A 20,473-nucleotide genomic window follows, 5' to 3' on the forward strand; every position below is an offset into this window, starting at 1 on the left:
CGGTCCGCACGGCTTTGTCCCGCAACATATCACTTCTATATATATATATATATATATATATATATATATATATATATAGAAGTGATATGTTGCGGGACAAAGCCGTGTATATATATATAGAAGTGATATGTTGCGGGACAAAGCCGTGCGGACCGCTGTGAACATGCCTTCCTGATCAGTCACCAGACCGATCCACCGATCAGGGAACCTCCTGATCGGTCTGTAGACCGATCAGGGAACCGATCACTTTCTGATCGGTCTACAGACCGATCAGGAGGTTCCCTGATCGGTCTGGTGACCGATCAGGAAGGCATGTCCACAGCGATTCGCACGGCTTTGTCATGCAGCATATCATTTATATATATATATATATATATATATAAAAGATTAATTAAATAAATAAATTTGATCTTCAATTTGTTGAACAATATTCACTGATAAAACTATTAAATAAAAAAATAAAAATAAATTTATATTATTAAATTCAATAATCAAAGTAAAAATATCAAATTTCAAATAATTAAACAAATTTAAATTAAGATTAAACTCTTATTATTTTTAAAATTATATTATTAAACTCAATAATCAAGTTAAAAATATAAAAGTTTTGTTAACTTGAACAATATTAATTCATAAAATTCTTATGATTAAATAAACAATAAAATTAAAAATTAATTTATATTATTAAACTCAATAATCAAGTAAAAAAATTATAAAAACTTTTAAATAATTAAACAAGCCTCCATAGCATCTAAATGAACCACATTCCAATTAAGAAAAAAAACTTAAACAATGATTTTAACAGATTGGTTTATTTCGACTTGACTTGTTTACAATTCTACCCCACAATGAATCATATGCTGAAACCAATTTGAACCGCACCCATGAAATAGACTTTTTATACCAAATGCATCAAATTATTTCAGCAGATATTATAAAAAAATATTCTATCATAACCACAGTAACAAGTTTGTATTTATGTCATAATGAATTTTATTTTCCGCTATATAATCCCTGTGCTCTTGGGTTATCAAAACCATAGATTCTGCAGCATCGTCAAGCTCTAGTAGTTTTAGTATTAATTTGTGGTGGTTACTGCGCCGATCGAGCTTTTGCTAACTTCTTTGGCGGTGGGTTTCCACCGGAGATGAGCACATACGCATAGAAGCAGATCATTGCAGCGCTGCAAAACATTGAAGTAGTGATGAGTAATATGTAAGGATGCGAGCGGCTAATTTTGTTCATCAATGGAGAAGAATATACCTTAATGCTATGTAGAATACTGCAGGGAAGAGCTTCTTTGACTGCAACAATTATAAAATAAGCAGTTGTTATCTCATCAAGCAAATAGTTTGATTCTTATAGATGAGAAGTTTGATAAGGTACTTGCCAAGGAGAATGACTGCAAATGCCTCCAGAGAAACGCAACAGAAAATGCTGCCGCAATAGAAAGAAAATTAATACATGAAGAGATTTTAAGATCGTGTATTACAAGTGGAAGGACTTAGCATTATAACACAAATAAAGGAAAATCCAGTGACACATCCAGCAGACAAACTGTGCTAGTGTCCAAGCATTATGGTTGCCTATGGTGCTTGAAAAATCATTAGCTCTACGGTTTATGAGTTCAGTTTTGCATTTGGTCATGTGAATCGGGATGATGAAATATTATTTTGTAGAGAATTTAACATAGTGGAGACTATGCCTACAGTTGTCCCTATAAGCTAGAACTTGTAGGTAGTGGCTTCTTTCCATGCCTAAGTCATTATGATACTCAAAGTGGCTCTATTTCATTATATTCCATCTATATTTTGATTTCACGCTTTTCTATATACAGAACAAGTTGAGAAATTATCATCATTATCATATAATAAGCAGAAAATTGCAACAAAAATACGAAAAAGGAGAATCATGAATCTCAAGACCGGATCTCACATTATTTTTCTCAGTTGAAATAAAAATTGTAAGAGCAGCATATTACTAAGACTTAATTTATTAATATTGTATACATTTGGGCTACATCCCAAGGCCTAAATTTTGAGAAAATAACTATTTTTAGGATTATATTTCTCCCACAACAAAATTTTATGCCTTAAACCAAATGCACCAAAAGTGATTACATGGCTTCCCATTATATTTGGATTAGTAGGTAAGTATGTGAAAGTTATGTTTTTATAGCTTTGTTTACTTGGAGCGAAATGAGACGAATCATTATAGGGATGATACATAATGAGGCTGCAAACTATAAACTTTAGTTGTCAAATGTTCTATACTGATAAGAATAATAACATATGTTCATTTACTTAGACAGAAATGAGAGAAATCATTATAAGGATGATACATTAACAGGCCATACAGTGTAAACCTTAGTTGCAAAATGTATCAGACTGATAAGAATTAAGAACAATATACATATGAAATTTTCCTTGAAGCAATAACAATATGATAATATATTGCACACAATTATATTTTCACAACACGATAAAAAAAAAACCTAAAGAAAAAGACAAGCTAGGCATCATCAGCATCCAATTGTGCTAATCACGACCATTTGGAGCAACATCATATGCATCACCTCTTTGAACACTATATAACGCTAGGTTACAAGCAATATTGGAATCTCTTAAATTGCCTCTCCTATTTATGTCAACTAGATATTTCAATCACTCTAAATCCCTTCCCTCATAACTTTAGTTAATTTGATTCGTACAGCTATGAAATCCTTTTATGTTCTTTGAAATGCCCATACACACCCCCAGATGGAAGTACAAATATTTTTATTGTCTTTGAAATGCCCATACTCAACACCATATTTACCTATTTTCTCTATTGTACATCTACTGGAGCTATAACTTAAGTGCTCCTCTTTTATATCTTTTTCAGACGTCCATTTTAGTACTCTCACATCTTGCTATATTAACTTTTCGTACTTGTTGTTTTCCACCTGCACATTCTGATCTTTATAAAAAATCATCCCATACTAGTCTTATAAAATTTATGTCTAGTCTAGGGAACATACAATTCCAGAAGCTTTTCTCCATTTCAACATTGGCAAATGCCAACAATGTCCAATTTGTGAATTTGAGCCACAGAAAAACGTGTAAAAATAAGCCATTTTTCATTTTACTGAACCACCAATTACAAGCAGATGCATGAAATACTATGTCTGAATGCATTCCTTGTTTTGATAGAAAGACTGAGGAATACCTGTTTGACCCAAAATGAATGGTATGCTGGATCCTCCAGCGCTCCAAACCATTAGACTAAATATACTCAGAGCTGAGATAGCACTACCAAATATCAAACCTGTAGGATTTCTGGAGAAAACAAATCCAAGCAACCCACCAAAGAACAGAAATCCACCTACAAAGAAAAAAAGAACGTTGTGATTGACTGCATATCTTAAAAGGTGTGCAGACTGTCCTTGACTGCATATCTTAAAAGGTGTGCAGACTGTCCGATCTCACATCTTCAACAGCATATAACAAATATTTGAAATGTCAAGTGATAAGCAAAAACTTTCTCCTAGCAGTAAGATCCTAGAGAACAAACGCATGACAGCTTGAGCCAGAGGTACAATAATGATGAATCTTAACAATAACAGTAAAAACTAGTATGGGCAAACAATGGAAGAAACAAACAAACTGCATTTACATGTTAGTGCAACATTAGTGTACCCATGCCTTTGGCCCTAGTCCATATTTTGACAATTAGTCTATGTCAAGGACTAAATTTTGTTGTATGTTGGCTGGCCATTGTATGCATTGCGCTAATTAGTCTATATCAAGGATTAAAATTTCTTGCCTATGTACTCACAACAAGAAGTATAATCCCAATGGTTGAACTAAAATTTGAAATGGCATACCATAGGGGATTCCCAAGCAAAAATCATGTATTCTTGCACTTCTTTGGGTTGGGATGACAGCTTCTTCTTGATGATGAATCTCAGTACCTGTTTTTTCATTGACTAGTTCCACAACTGGACTAGACTCAATAGACTCAGTTTTATCTAGCTTATCCTCTGGATAAATTGTAGCAGTATCAGCCTCTAAATTGCTCTGAGAGCTACTTCCATTGACGCACATGGAAACGAAAAGCTGAGTTGAAGAAAAATTAGAGTTAATGCACCAACAAATGAAGAGAAGATCAATGAGTAAGCTCTAATTCAGACAGAAAAATTTTCTTTTGCTTCTTTCTTTGAGTTCAATTTTCACTTTTCCCTTTTGGTTTTAGAGAATAAATAGCTTCCCTAAATGCTTGTCTTTTGACTACATTTGTAGGGCGCCAATTGCTTGATTTTGAATATATTCATGAACCAAGAAAAGATGAGGATATCAGCGAGACTTCAAGAGAAATGTTGAAAAAATACAACAGTTATTCAGTCTAGTGTAAAATAGTTATGAAAGGAAAATTTGACCAATAGTAAGTTTTGGTAATTATCAAATGAATTTCACTGCATGGGAATCAACATCAGAAGGACACAAAGAATGATAACCCCCTGTTTGTCAACTTCACAAGAATGATAGTTGAGAGCAAGAAAGCAAACTTGGTCAATAAATTATGTTGTTCACATCTTGGATATCATAATCAAGACCAACATAATGAAAAAAAAAATTATTTGCAAGAGGAGTCAAAAAGCATTTATCATGCATACCTGAAGTTAAGTCTAATATATAATTACTAATCATGTACATCAGCAAAGGCAGAGAGGAGACAAATAATAGCTTAAAGTAGGATTCCCCTAATCCAATTTTAAAGAATGTCTCGATTCTGAGATGACTGTAGACGCCAACCCTCTAACCAATACAAAGAAGGATGGACATTCATTTTTGTGATCAACCCTTGCTTTACCATTACTTCACATCAAAAGTAGGAGGAAAAAAAAAGCATGGACTAAATGATTTCTCATTATTTATTATAATTTGGGCAGTTTATGAATGCTATTGTTATCTGATAGGGAAATCATGCATCCAGAAGATGGCGCCAGCATAAAAAGATGAGAAGCCTGCCCCAGTAAATTTGTGATCTTTTAAGGAAAATTCAAACAGCAAAACTAGATGAAAGGGACAACGCCACTTTGTGCATCTAAGCTAAACCCCGAATTGCCAACAGTGAATCTCCAGACTTGACCACGGCTAAGAAAAATTAAAGAGATTTTAAAAAACAACCTTTTTGTTGCTGACGTTGGAAACCCTAACGGCAGGAACTCTGAACCACTTGGCCCTCTGCTCCATAAGATCGGGAGAAGAAAACCTACGCAACAGTGGTAAAGGGCGAATCCCGCCTAAGGATGGCTTCATGCTCGTTCTCATTCCCAACGCAAGACAATTAATCTGGGCGAAAGCCATCGATCTGGACTCCACGAAACCCATGACACAAAAATCAACACAATACCATCAGAATCACCACAGGAAGCCAGAAATCGGAGATCGATAAGAAAACGTTGAGATCCACTATTCCTCGTGGTGTTCATAGAGATGGAGATCGTCTCCAAGATTCCAGGAGGTTTAGATGGAGGAACGCGGACCTTCCAGCAGCGACAGTTTCGACAAAGGTCGAAGGAGAAGAGGGTAGGAGCTATCGAGCCGGCGATCCGAGAAGAGGCGACACGTGCTCGAGGTGAGCGGCTTCGTCGTCGCGTAGGGAGTGGCGATGCCGGCGTCGGTGTTTCTGGATAGAGAAGACTGCAAGGGCGGCGCCGTGCAGTCGAAGCAAAGCTTATTTGCCGATTTCCTTTGACCAGTTTTTAACGTCTTTCAGAAAAATTTTCATTTTGACCCTAATCATAAACTCAATTTTATATGCAGTAATCAAATTCTTTATTCCCATCCCCTAATCCAATAGACATTAATTTAACTAATTATTCTTGATATTTTCATATATAGAAAGTCTAAAAATAAATATAATTTTTCTTAAATTCAGCACATTAAACTAGAATTCAGTATATTTTCTATCAAATTGATCACGACTCTTTTTCCACTTTAATTAGATGAAAATATACTAGATTTTCTTTAAATGATACTCAATTAGATAAAAAATATACTAGATTTTTTTTGAATTGTGCTGAATTTAGAAGGAATTATATTAAGTAGGAAAAAAATTCATGTTCAATTTGATAGAAAATATACTGGAATCTAGTTTAAAATGTCGAATTTAAGAGGAATTATATTTATTTTTAGATTTTTTATATCTAAAAATATGAAGGATCAATTTTGATAGAAATATACTAGATTCTTATTTAAAGTGCTGAATTTTGATAGAAATATACTAAATTCTAATTTAAAGTGCTGCATTTAAAAAGAATTATATTCATTTTTGAACGTTTTGTACCTAAAAAATCCGAAGAGCAATTAGGTAATGATATTTGCATTAGGAAGTTGAAACAAATAAAATTTTACATGCAGAGAGTGAAAATAAAGTTTTTTAGACATAGGGACTGCATACAAAATTAAAATTATGATTGAGAATTTTTCTCTAATTTATCGTTAAATTATCCTATTAATCTACTTAAAATGATTTGATTCTGCACACCAATATATTTTTTTTCAAAATCAGAATTGTATGTTATGGTTGAATTCATTTAAAAATTGATTAAATTCTAAATTCTTTTAATCGATTGAGTAAAAATTATTTTTTTTAACCAAAAAACGGTTTAAAATTTCTTAGATATATTAGAAAAAATGACTTTTTTTTATTTATTTATGGGCAAGAAATTGTATATTTATAGGCAATCTTCCGATGGACTGTGGAGGAGACGACCACTGAACTCCATTTTCCATCTCAATTCCGGAAGATTTTGCTCGAATAGCTGCTAGTTTTCCAGGTAAGTTTACAGAATGATGCTTGGATTTCGCTTGCGACGCATTTCTGACGATTCGAGTGGGTTATTGATTCGTGCATTTAGTAGTTTCCTTTCTGAAAGATCTGATCCGTATTCTGGCTTTATTCTGGTGGGATATTCGTCTCGATCGCTTCAAGTTTACTCCTTGGATGGTTTACCTTGTTTTCCAGTCGTTAGGTTGAGTAAGAAACCTAATCTGCTGGATCTGATCTTTTTTGGCGAACGGGAACAGTGTTGTTGAACTTAGGTTTACGAGATGCTCTTGTGGTGGCACAGATGGTTAAGGATTTTATGGCTGACTTTTGCTTTTGTGGTTCACTAGTCCCCCTCTTGCCATCTTCGATTTTTTTTTCCATTTTGTTTGACTCTTAATTTTGTTGTCTGTTTAGCTTTTCCCTATCAAGATTTAAAAATCCACTAATGAATCCTTTGCTTTTTACAGTTTTACTGACCAAAAATTGGATACAAACTTCGCTCCACAATGTTCTTGTGCCATGTAGTAATTTGATAGTAATAACAATCGAAAGCAAATGAACTTTTCTTGATGTGTTACCTGATCATCTTAAAATATTATGCATTCCTAAGCAGCTTGACTTGTAGCTGTTCAAGTTTTGTTGATTTTCCCTCTTTCATTTGTGAAATTTAGCATTCTGTGGATTACTGAATAAATGAGTTCTCAGTACGACAGGCCTGACAAGACAGTGCCAGGTACACAAGACCTCATCTGTCCATACTTGTTACTGCTGACATTCCTCGTTATATGCCTTGATGAACGTTAATAGGAGCATTTACAAAGTCAAAGATGCTGTCTATCATTTAATTGCTAGAAAAATCTGGAGTTGGTGTTCTTGCATTGGATTTTTTTTTTCTAAGCATCATATGTACTATGTTTGACTACATCTTCTAATAGGTAATCAATTCCCAAACTGAGGAATATATGTGGAAGCATTTTTCCAGATGACACCTTGAACATGGATTAGACAAATTATCATTCCTTGAGAATTTTTGGATTACTTTTGTGGTCATGTTTAGCTAATCTACAACAATATGGTGTATTCTTAATTTAGAGTTTGATGTATTTCTAGATCAGTTCAGGTTGATAGGGAAATCATTAGTCGTTTTATAAGGTTTAAACTCCTCTTTGGAGCCTGGGATGGGTAATTGTCTGAAAGGAATAGTTTTTCTAGTCGCATCCATTAATCAAATAGGTCCAAGGCAAAAAAAAATCAGCAACCAAGTACTTTTGCTTTGAGGATTGGTAAACATGCTTACTGTTTAGTATAATCTATAGATTATGTTCTGTGACTTTTTCAATTTTTTATTTTTTACGATGTTTTCTATATCCTAGATAGAAAAAAAAAATCTAATTGTACTGGTTGATTAGACAGTTTGTTGTGCATGCATATATCATCTTCCAATACATGCTACCAAACTGATGGACTAGCCTGATAAGAAAAATAAAACACTACTTAGTTTAATTATTTTCATTTCTGGATTCATCAGATGCATACTAGAGATGGTGTTTATAGATTATATGCTCCAAGCTTGACATGTTATGCCATATGTCAATTGCAAGCTACCATCATCATGATATGGCTGATATTAATTTGTCTTAGTTTATTATAATTTCTTATTTCTATAACAGGCAAATGGAAGAAACTGCGGGATCTTAGTATGAAAAGCGATAATCGAATTTGTGCAGATTGTAGTGCTCCAGATCCAAAATGGGTGTAAGTGTTGTAAATGGTCATCTTGTTGCATATATGAGGTGCATGCCTGGTAGTGATCTGTTTTGTAAATCATCGGTGCTAATCTTGATTGGAATCATCAGCACTATGAAAGAGAATGGTACTCACGTACTTTCAGTGTTTCACTAAGCAGCAAATACCTTTTTTCTTATTCATTATTTAAAAAGCTTTTGGTTCATTATCATGAAGTTTGCCTTGGTATTTTGTCTGCAGTGCTAATAAATTTGTAGGCCCAGCATGGGTGTTAAGATAATATATTTCATATTAAGTGATTGTGCAAAGAAGTTATTCTTAGTCAAATTTACGATAATCATTAGTTTATCTAATGCATTTAGGAATTATCAAAATTGTCTAATATCAGCATTTAGACTAAATTCTTAAATATTAAGGGATCATGCAAATTTATCTCTGATCCAAAGTTACAAGAGAACCCTTAGTTTTCTCATTTATTTAGGATTATAGTATCTTTACTAACTGCCCTATAATTGCATGACTTTGTCTATGGATATCTGATCACCTCAAGCATACTGAATATTGAGTAATTAATTTCATGTGATATTGTTGCCTAGTTCATCATTTCTGGTCTAGATAATCATGGATGGCATGGCAGTCGATTTAACATTTCTATCCTAAATCCATGAGATCGTCTTTTTTAGTGGCTTGTTCTTAAGCTTGAATTTTTCTGATATAAAACATGCTTGTTATTACAGATCTGCTAATATTGGGGTTTTTCTATGCCTGAAATGCAGTGAGGTCCACCGAAGCCTTGGGGTTGATACTTCTAAGGTATTGGTTTAGGTGCTCAGTTGCTGAGTTGAATTGGCTCTATTGTCCTCAGAAATTGTTGTATGCATGTAGTTACTCAATTCTTCAAGCATCTCTTTTTGCTGATTTTGACAGATTATCCACATTTTCTACTGTGCTCTCTCTTATTTGATTAGTGATAATGCATTGTGTTTCATGATCATACATGTAACGGGTAGGGATATTGAAATAATCACTGCAGAGGGGTACTCATTCAAAAGAGGATTTAAACTAATAATGCTTAGGTCTAGAAAAAGAACATGAAAGTTCTGCATTTTTGTTTTTGTTCAATTGGTCATATATTTTAGCAAGGTTTATGTAGGCAGAGGAAACCAAGCCACATTTAGGAATTTATAAGCCAACTTCTGAAAATGGAATTGTGTTGGAGTCCATACTTGTATAGAGATTGTTAAGGTAAGTGTTGCCTTTGGACTTAGTTCATTTAATGATAATAATAATTTAATAATCACTTTGTAGGAAATTTGTGTCTTAAATATATGGACCTTACTTGAGCAACACCAATTAAGAATTGAAATTCATGTTTTCTCTTCTCCCTTTTGTCACTCCTACTCTATTTACCCACTCTTGTTGCCCTCATGGTATTGACTCTTTTTTCCATCCATTTATATTTGGATCATTTTGTCCTCCTTTTAGTTAGCCAATCATTCATACTTCATTCATCAATATCGTCCTCGATCTTCCAAATCTTACTGTTACGACTTGCACAACTTTTCTTATTTTCCAGAATAACAATTTGTCCGTCCAAATTGTTTTTGATTAGCTATGAGGTTGTTAATATAAGAAAAGAGAAGAACACTTGGTCACGTTCAAAAGTGGGAATAATAAATCGCAAATTGATTTTCTTATAGTTAGGAAGAATGATAGAAACATTTATAAAGATTGTAAAGTCATCTCTGAGAAAATTTAACTACCCAACATAGGTTAATAGTGTTGGATATCCATCTCAAACATAGTATAAACTATCAATAGAAAGAAAATATGCACGACTTCTAGAATTAAGTGGCGGAGGTTAAAGAATGAGAAACAAAATATATTTAAGGAGAGAGTAGGAGTATAAGTATTAAGAGAAATATATGACGACTCAAATATGACATGAGATAAGATGATATCCAAGTTGAAAATAGTAGCTAAGACGGTGGTCAATGAGTCAAATGGATGTGCACCCCCAAGTAAGAATTTTAATAGTGGAATGAGAAAATACAGGAGAAAGTGTTGGCAAATGAGCAACTTATAAGGTATTATATACGTGTAAGAGGAAAATTTTAAAAAATATGGAATAGCCAAGAAAGAGGCTAAAAAAATAATGAATGAAGCAAAAAAAAATGAAACTTTTGAATGCTTATATCGAAAATTAAATATAAAAGGAGAAAGAGACATTTGCAAAATAGCTAAAGTGAGTAAGAGGAAGATAAGAGATTTTATTCAAATAAGATATATTAAAGATGAATGTAATAGAGTAGTAGTAAATGATGAGGAAATAAAAGAGTGGTGGAAGATGCATTTTCATCAATTTTTCAATGAAAGTTTAGGTGACCAATTTAACTTAGGTAATTTAAGTAGGTCGAATGAGTATATAAATTTAAAATTTTATCATAGAATTAAAAGGTCAGAAGAATAACAAGCTTTAAATGGGATACAAAATAGAAAAGTAGTTGGACAAGATGATATTCCGATAAAGGTATGAAAGTATTTAGAAAAATAAGGAATTACATGACTTACAAAGTTATTTAACCTGATATTAAAAACGAAAAAAATGTCTGATTAACGGAGGGTAAGTACTCTAGTTCCCTTATATAAGAACAAAGGAGACATACAAAATTGTACAAACTATAGGGAATTAAACTAATGAGTTATACTATGAAACTCTCTAAGTCTTAATCTTTTTAAACTTGAATCTTGATGGGAAGCACTAGAAGTGAAAGGTTTTAGACTTAGTAAAATAAAGACAGAATATATGAAATTTAAGTTTATCAAATTAGACACAATAAGACAATTATTAAGATAAGAGATTAACTGTTAGGACCTTTGGCGGGCCGGCTAGAGGGGGGGGGGGGGGGGGTGGAATAGCCCCTACACAAATCAAAACAAAAATATCTTCCTCGAACTTATAACTTAAATAAAATGAACACATGCATAAAAGAATAATAAAGAAATTGAAAAGAAAAAGGCATAGCGAATTACTTGATTACGACCAGGGAGGTTGTTAATCCAAGGCGAAAAAACGCACTAAAAAATCTCCTTCAGGCGGAGAAGCCTCTTACAACAATGAACGCACAGAAAAGAAGCTAAACAAAAAACTAGGAGCGCACAAGTGTTGTTTCTAAAATTTATCCTTTTCGCAACGGATCACGGTCAAACGAGATTCGGATAAAATCCGATTTTGGGCGCTCGGAGTCTGAGTCTAGGCGCTCGGACTAGTAAAGTCAACCAAGTTGACTTTTTCAGTCCAGGCCTTTCACTCCTGTTTTGCTCGCCTTGGTCCGGGTCTTCCGCTCCGTTTCCTCTTGCTTGGGTGATCTCGACCATCTGGAATAGGGCTTACCTGAACTCAACTTTCGGCTTTCTCGAGCAAGCTTCCACTCTGGTTTCTCGTCCTTCGGAAACGCCGTTCGTCTCCTTCTCGTCCGCCCGCGTACTCTTCCGCAGCACCTCGCCCCTCAGACGCACCGAGCCCGTCTACTCTCTCCCGTGCCGTCCTTCACGCTAACTGTGTCCGTTGACTCTCTCCCGTGTCGTCCTTCATGCTAGCTGCGTCTTTTGCACACTTTCTGTGCTCCTAAGTTCCTGCACACTTAGATACATGATTAAACACAACAGGACCAAACTTAACTTGTTTGATCACATCAAAACTACCTTGGGGTACCAACAATCTTCTCCTTTTTTATGTGAGTAACCTAAGTTAAGTTAGAGTAAACTAACATAAAGTAACAGAAATAAATTTTGCAATAAAAGTGCAAAAAATTGAAAAAGGTTAAATTACCTCCCTCTAGACTTAATTTTCCCTTCTCCCCCTTTGATCACATAAAAAATAGGGTACCAAAAGAAATCTAAGGGTAAATTTTCAAAAAATAGGAAAGTTTTTAGTTAAAAAAAAAAATCTGATTTTCAACATTTTGAAAAACTTATAAAGTTTTTGAAAATCTTGAAAATAATTTTGATAGCACTTAAAAAAATTGCAATAATTTTAGAAAAAAATTTCTAAGTAAAAAATATTTTTGATATAAAAAAAAAATTATAACATCAATAATTTCCTAAGTTAAACAAATTTGCAAAAACTGATTTTGTAGAAATAATTTTAGTAAAACTAAAGCTGATACTTCCAAAAAAAACTGTCTCGTTTTTTTTTTTAAATCTAAGTTAAAAAACACCAAAAAAAAATGTTTGAGCAACTATTTAAAGTATTATTTATTTACAATTAAATGCTCTATCAGTTAGTCAATTAAACATTTTATTTCATTAATTAGCTTCCAAGCTGTGGCGAGGCACTAGACCTTCTTTGTTATTGGAGCAACAATCAATTTCTAGACAAAGTCTCTTAAGGAAATTCAAACATTTAATTTTCTTGCTGAAAACCCTAAGTCTAATTAAAGTTCAATTTAGACAAGACTTTGGAACCCAATATAAGTTCCAGCCAATTGGGTTAATTAAAAATCTCTTAGGAATATATTTCTGAGAAATTTTCCTAATTTGTCCCTTGTGGTAATTAAAATACCAGTTTAAATTATTATATTTCCTAATATTTTGATTTTTAACATTTAAGCATGCACGATTTTTCAAGTCTTCTAGTTGTATTTTTAATTTATTATTTTCCAATTTTAATTTTTCAAAATCTTCTAATAGGCAAGATTTTGCTAGAATTAACTTTAATTCTTTATTTTCTTTTTCTAGTTTATAACAGTGTTTAGATAATAATTTAACAAATTTAAATAACTTATCGGGAGAAAGAGATCATACCTGATTTACCTTGTCAATCTCGTTATCCGTAGCTCCCCCTGAACTGCTGCTCTCTTCCGATGTCGCTCTCCCTTCATCGATGCTCTCGATGCTCATTTCAGACGAACTTGCTTCGTTTTTGTCGTCTTGATGACTTGCCATTAACGCAAGTCCAGCAACCGCTTCAACTTCTTATTCGAACGATGTTTCGTCCCACGTCGCCTTTAGCGCCTTGTACTTGTTAGATTGGACAGACTTCTTGTTCTTTCCTTTGTCCTTGTCCTTGACCTTTAACTTAGGGCAGTTGTCTTTAACGTGCCCTTCTTTATTGTAGTGGTAGCATCTGATAGTTCTTTTCTTTCTACCCTGCAGATGGTTAGTTTTGCTAGATTTAAATAATTTTTTAAATTGTTTTACCATCATTACCGTTTCTTCATCGTCGATAGAGGATTCTGAATCTTGTTCGCCCATCCTTACCTTAAAGGTAACGTTGTGCTTCGATTTCTTCTTCGGATCTGCACATCTCGTTTCATGGACTTCAAATGTTGAAAACATTTCTTCTAAGGTAACAGAATCTAAATCTTTAGAAATATAGTAAGCATCTACTAATGATGGCCACTCAGTCGATCTAAGAAATGCATTAAGTGCGTACCTTAGCGAATCTCGGTTACTTACCTTTTCTCCGAGATTCGTGAGCCCGGTGATTAGTTCCTTCATTCTCGAGTGAAGATGTGCAACGGTTTCTTCTGCTTCCAGTTTTATGCTGCTTAACTGATTCCTTAACATATCCCGTCTCGCGAGCTTGGCTTCGGATGTCCTTTCGTGTAGTTCAAGGAACTTCTCTCAAAGCTCTTTTGCTGAGTCGTAGGCGCCGATCCGGTTGACTTCTTGTGGCGGTAGGACACTCAACAGATGGAACTCTGCTTTGCCGTTTGCCACGAAGTCGGCCTGCTCCTTCGTCCATTGGTATTCTTCCTTTTCTTCGGGTGCTACAAAGCCGAATTTCATTATTAGAAATAATTCAAAATCGGTTTTAAAGAATACCTCTATTTTCTTTTTCTAGCCCGCGAACTCCCTCTCGAACTTCGGTGGGTAGATGCTCGGTCTTGCCATCCCGTGTGCTTCGTTCGACGGTTAGTCCTCCTGAAGCCTAATACCACTTGTTAGGACCCTTGACGGCTTGCTAGAGGGGGTGAATAACCCCTACACAAATCAAAACAAAAATACATTCCTCGAACTTATAACTTAAATAAAATGAACACTTGCATAAAAGAATAATAAAGAAATTGAAAAGAAAGAAACATAGCGAATTACTTGGTTACAACCGGGGAGGTTATTAATCTAAGGCGAAAAAGTGCACTAAAAAATCTCCTTCAGGCGGAGAAGCCTCTTACAGCAATGAACGCACAGAAAAGAAGCTGAACAAAAAACTAGGAGCACACAAGTGTTGTTTCTTTGTATTTCTAGTTGTTATTTAGTTTTGGGATAGCCTTGCTCGGGGCGCTTGGTTTCGGGCGCTCGGAGTCTGAGTCCGGACGCCTGGACTGTTAACCAAGTTGACTTTTTCAGTTCGGGCCTTCCGCTCCGGTTTCGCTCGCCTTGATCCGGGTCTTCCGCTCCGGTTCCTCTAGCTTGGGTGATCTCGGTCATCCGGAATAAGGTTCATCCGGAATAAGGTTCACCCGAACCCAACTTCCGCCCTTCTCGAGTTAGCTTCCGCTCCGGCTTCTCGTCCCTCGGAAATGTCGCGCGCCTCCTTCTCGTCCGCTACTCTTCCACAGCACCTCGTCCCTCAGACGCACCGAGCCCGTCGGCTCTCTCCCGTACCGTCCTTCACGCTAGCTGCGTTTTTTGCTCGACTTCATGTGCTCTTAAACTCCTGCACACTTAGACACAGGATTAAACACAACAGGACCTAACTTAACTTGTTTGATCACATCAAAACTACCTTGGGGTACCAACAATAACGAGTTATCTAGAGGAACTGAGAGTTTTAAGTATTTAGGTTCATTTTTGCAAAGGTTGGAGAGATGGAGAGAAATGTCTTATGTAAAATACAAACAGGATGGTTGAAATAGAGGAGAGCGCCGGGTGTTTTATATGATCGTAAAGTACTCTTAAAACTTAAAGGAAAGTTCTACAAAATGATGGTTAGACTTGCTATGTTATATGAAGTTGAATGTTGAGTTATGAATCGAGCACATGAACAGAAGATGCGAGTTGTAGAGACAAGGATGTTAAGGTGGGTGTGTGGACATATGAGGATAGACATCATAAGAAATGAAACTATTAAAGAGAAAGTTGGGGTTGCATCTATTGAAAGAAAACTCCGAGAGATACGTTTAAGTTGGTATGAACATGTTTTAGATAACCAATAAATGTTCTAGTTAAGCGATGTAAAATTATGACAAATATGCACATCAAATGAGGAAAACAAAAAAGACTTGGTTAGCAAGAATAAAATAAGATAAAATTTATTTACATATAGATGATGATATAATAGGGGATAAAACTCAATGGTGTAGAAGGATCTATATATCCGACCTCACCTAATTGGATAAGGCTTGACTGTTGTTGTTGTTTTAATTGGAACTAGGTATCTAACTTATGCTAACTAATCCTGGGGTGACCGGCCCGATCCCCTGGAAGTTTTCCACCCGCCACCAAGGTAAATCAGAAAGTGCTCGCAGCAGACGACCCATCAGCCCAGCGTTCTTAGGTCAACCGCCTATTAAGGTAAATTCATCCGTTAATTCGCTAAAACTGAGACTGGATCCTTAAATGTCTGGGAACTAAGAGCAACCACAGTGGGAGCTCTTTCCGAGCTCCCACAGTGACGTGGACTGGGTGAAAAACCTCCCTCCCATAGTGGAGGGAGGTTTTTTGATTAAAACGAAGAAGCGGCTCTGCCGCTGCCGAGCCGCTTCTTCGTCTTTTTATTTTTATTTTTATTTTTTTAATAATTAAAAAAAAATCAAAAATTTGGTAACTGCTTCTCATTTCAATGAGAATAGCCGTTGAGCAACGGCTAATTTTTAGCCGTTGTTCAACGGTTATAATTAAATTTTTTTAATTTATTTTTTTTTATAAATACATGATCGATTTCATATTTTTCATTCATCTACTTGTTATCTTTGCTTTCGATTTCTTTCCTCAATTCTCTATATTTTTCAACCACAAAAATATCTTGATTTATTTCAAATGACTCAAAATCCAGATCGATTTATGCTCCAGGAATTCTGGAGAAATGAATTGGCGGAAGATGCCGAGGATATAGATGAACGAAGAATGCTCCAACTATATGAGCAGCGACAAACGGTACGTCAAAGATCTCAAAATTCTTCCGGTAGAACACAAAGGAGAAGGTATTTGAATCGGGATCGTGAAGTTGGACATGCTCGTCTTTTCAATGATTACTTTTCTGATGATCCGGTATATCCTGATGACATATTTCGACGTCGATTTCGAATGAAAAAAGAGTTATTCCTTCATATAGTTGATGCCGTGAAAAATCATTCCGAATATTTTCAATGGAAGGTCGATGCAGCGGGGAAAAAAGGTTTGTCACCACTTCAGAAATGCACAACGGCTATTCGTCAATTGGCGTATGGAGCCCCTGCTGATCATTATGATGAGTATCTACAGATTGCTGAAACAACTGTCATCCAATGTTTATTCAACTTTTGTCGATGTGTAATTGAAGTGTTTGGGGCCCAATATTTAAGAAGACCTAATGCTGCTGATATCCAACACTTGCTTGAAATGCATGAGCAGAGACATGGTTTCCCTGGTATGTTGGGCAGTCTTGATTGTATGCATTGGCAATGGAAAAATTGCCTCGTCGCTTGGAAATGTCAGTTTACTCGAGGAGATCATGGCGTCCCAACAATTGTGCTCGAAGTCGTTGCATCTTCGGACTTGTGGATATGGCATGCCTTTTTTGGGATTGCAGGGTCACGCAATGATATCAATGTGCTTAATGAATCACCGTTATTCAACGACGTCTTACAAGGGAATGCACCCGAGGTTAATTTCACGATTAATAATACACAATATACAAAAGGATACTATTTGACCGATGGGATCTATCCAGAATGGGCTACTTTCGTCAAGAGCTTTCCATGCCCCAGGATCCCAAAAGAAAAATATTTAAGGAACGACAGGAGGCTGCGAGAAAGGATGTCGAGAGGGCATTTGGGGTGCTCCAATCACGATGGGCAATGATAAAAGGTCCAGGACGATTTTGGTACAAGGATAATTTGAAGGACATCATGTATACCTGTATTATTTTGCACAACATGATTATTGAGAATGAGGGAGATGCAGTAGTCAATTGGTCGGACGATGAAGGAGATTCTCAATCACAAATATTTCAAGGCTCCACTCAAGAATTCCAAGCATATATTCATAGAAATTACGAGCTACGTGATAATCAGCTACATCATCAACTTCGAGCCGACTTAGTTGAGTATATCTGGGCACGCTATAATTGTAATCAGTGAAATTTTTTTTTATTAATTGTGATATATGTATTGTGATATTTATGTAATTTTTTTAATTATGAAAGTTACCTTTGTTAGTAATTTATGAATTTAAATTTTATTAAAATTTAATTATATAAAATGTAAATATGAAGAAGAGATGGTGAAATATATATAATGAAAAGTGTGGGACCCATGAAGAAGTTGTTGAGAGGTTTTTTGATAGTGGAAAGAGGTATGGGGTTTTTAACTTTTGATGTGGCGCAGATGTGGCAACGAAGGAGCTCATAGTGGGTTTTAACCACTGTGGATGCTCTAAGAAGGCGCCCTATTGCTGCACCATTGCCCCAGGGGCAAAATTTTATAAATCCTGGGGTTTGTTGTTGTTGTTGTTGTTGTTGTTGTTGTAGTATGAGGTTGTTAATAATTGCTATGAATTTCCTTTTGCCTGTCAGGGTTATGGAGTGTTTACAATTTCTGTTTGGCTCTCAATAAAATAGTTAAGATAAGTGTGGTCTGTTTTTGTCCTGGTTACAACCTCCCATATTCTGGTTTACGAGATGCTTATCATGTTAGCCTAGTTTGTGTCAACCTTATGAAAGTGGCATTGTTGTATTTTGATCAATTTTCCTTTTTCGATTCTTGTCATTCAGGTGCTTTCCCTGACACTGGATGAATGGTCTGAAAGTGACATGGAATCAGTCATTGAAGTTGGTGGAAACTCCTACGCCAACTCAATTTATGAAGCTTTTCTTCCAAGAAACTATCCAAAACCAAAACCAGACTCAAGTGAGGAGGACAGGACCAAGTTTATCAGGTAGAGCATGTTTGACAGGTTTATGCTGCAACGTGAATCGACTGACGTTTATTTCTTCTCTTCTTCGATAGGTCCAAGTATGTGTTGCAAGAATTTTTAACGCCAAGCTTGCGTATTGTATCAACAAAGAGTTCGTTCCAATATGTTGAATCTTCAAAAAGTTCAGCTTCTACCTTCGGTTCCAAAAGTACAAAGAAGAATGTAAGTGATCATTTATCAACATCTGTTTCAAGATTTGTATCAACAGTTTCTCTTTTGGTACGTAAATAATCAGGTTTCTAGAATGATCACAGGTGGAAACGGGGCAATTCATCGGAAATTTGAAGGTCAAAGTAGTTCGAGGATCAAAATTAGCAGTCAGGGACATGTTGACTAGTGACCCGTATGTTGTTTTAATGCTCGGACAACAGGTGACTTTCTGTGTGTGATTTTTCTTGTTTCTTTCTTTTTTTATTTGGACTGCTAAATGCGTTAGGTGCTGTAAATATTGAATTTGAATAAAGCTACTTCTGATTCATATTCTAATGGCTAATGCTTATCGAGTGTACCAGAAAGCCCAGACCACAGTAAAGAACAGCAACTTGAATCCAGTTTGGAATGAAGAGCTCACGTTTTCAATTCCACCGAATTACGGCGCTCTGAAGTTGGTTAGTTTGATTATTTATTTACTTATTGGATCAGTAGATTGTCAAAATTAGCTATCTATTCGATCATTGCTTCAGTATCTAACCTCCGACTTTGAAAATATCATTGTGTATCAAGGTTTCAGTTACTTGACTTGTTTCAGCAAACTTTAACCTTGCGAAGTGGAAAAGCTTAGTTCTTTTGCTTTTGAAATGTTTAGCTCCAATTGATGCTAGAATACTTGCGTCTCTAAAATGGCATAGAATGTTACTGCCAACATAAACTCTGAACCAGAAATGACATGTTTCTCTCTTCTACCAGCAAGTGTACGACCACGATGTTATATCCGCTGATGACATAATGGGCGAGGCCGAGATCGACCTTCAGGCTATGATCACGGCAGCATTGGCTTTCGGGGATTCGGATATTCCTGGGAACATGCAGGTAGGGAAGTGGCTGAAAACAAGCGACAATGCACTCGTCGAGGACAGCCTTGTCAACATTGTGGATGGAAGGATCAAGCAAGAGCTGCATCTGAAGCTCCAGAATGTCGAGTCCGGGGAGATGGAACTGGAACTGGAATGGCTGCCTTTGGATGAATGAGGTTTTGGTTCTCTCCCTGTTTACTCGTTCACTTGGACGTGCTTGTATTGTTGTGAGATTTTTGTGCAAATTATGAGGTGCCACTTTGAATCTTAATGTATTTATTTAATTTCTATTGTTGTGTAATATAGTTTCTCACATGTTGCTTATCTACAATAGAAATAAAATGAATATTTATTCTTTTGTTTTTGTAATTGTTTAATTTACTAGAGCTGGATTGTAATAAAATCATACTTTTAATATCATACATGATCTTAACAAAAACAAAAACAAAAAAAAAAACTCAATAAAAGTATGATTGTCAGTCCAAGGTGTATATAAGTTTCTTCATTTGTAGTATTACCGATCTTAAGACGTGGGACTAAAGAAAATTAGAAAAAATTACTGATAAGAAAAATATTCAATAATAGAGTCTCGAATTTAGATCCATGATTGATTTTTGGATTGTCTTATGTCTTTTTATTTGTGTTTATCCCCACACCATCTCGATTTTTTTACATATTGATCATGTCCGAACGTTGAATCAGCGGACATTGGGCACGTGGCGCTCTCCGAGTTGATGGCGTAGATCTCTGACCGGCCGTATGGAGCTTCGGCGAAC

At 35.5% G+C, this 20,473-nt stretch overlaps 2 protein-coding genes across 3 annotated transcripts; one reads left to right on the plus strand and one right to left on the minus strand.

Annotated features, from left to right (window-relative positions):
- Positions 1-870: 870 nt before the first annotated feature.
- LOC121993177 (protein FATTY ACID EXPORT 1, chloroplastic-like) lies at positions 871-5,737 on the minus strand. The gene is made up of 7 exons (XM_042547864.1): positions 5,528-5,737; positions 5,169-5,352; positions 3,866-4,097; positions 3,208-3,363; positions 1,391-1,437; positions 1,264-1,304; positions 871-1,183 (listed from the first exon to the last, which is right to left on the minus strand). Exons 2-7 carry the CDS (start codon positions 5,346-5,348, stop codon positions 1,093-1,095), a joined length of 747 nt encoding a protein of 248 aa, XP_042403798.1. The 5' UTR covers positions 5,349-5,352; positions 5,528-5,737; the 3' UTR covers positions 871-1,092.
- Positions 5,738-6,701: 964 nt separating this feature from the next.
- On the plus strand, positions 6,702-20,061 carry LOC121993178 (ADP-ribosylation factor GTPase-activating protein AGD12-like). Of its 2 annotated transcripts, XM_042547865.1 has the most exons (9): positions 6,702-6,823; positions 7,488-7,549; positions 8,487-8,571; positions 9,300-9,375; positions 18,482-18,645; positions 18,717-18,846; positions 18,939-19,055; positions 19,197-19,292; positions 19,591-20,061. In XM_042547865.1, the coding sequence occupies exons 2-9, from the start codon at positions 7,510-7,512 to the stop codon at positions 19,870-19,872; spliced, it is 990 nt and encodes a 329-aa protein (XP_042403799.1). In that variant the 5' UTR covers positions 6,702-6,823; positions 7,488-7,509; the 3' UTR covers positions 19,873-20,061. The 2 variants fall into 2 exon arrangements, with proteins under 2 accessions (XP_042403799.1, XP_042403800.1); XM_042547866.1 differs by lacking the exon at positions 7,488-7,549 and having other exon boundaries at positions 6,732-6,823.
- The last annotated feature ends 412 nt before the right edge of the window (positions 20,062-20,473 follow it).

Source organism: Zingiber officinale, chromosome 6B (genome assembly GCF_018446385.1).
Source record: "Zingiber officinale cultivar Zhangliang chromosome 6B, Zo_v1.1, whole genome shotgun sequence".
NCBI lineage: Eukaryota > Viridiplantae > Streptophyta > Magnoliopsida > Zingiberales > Zingiberaceae > Zingiber > Zingiber officinale.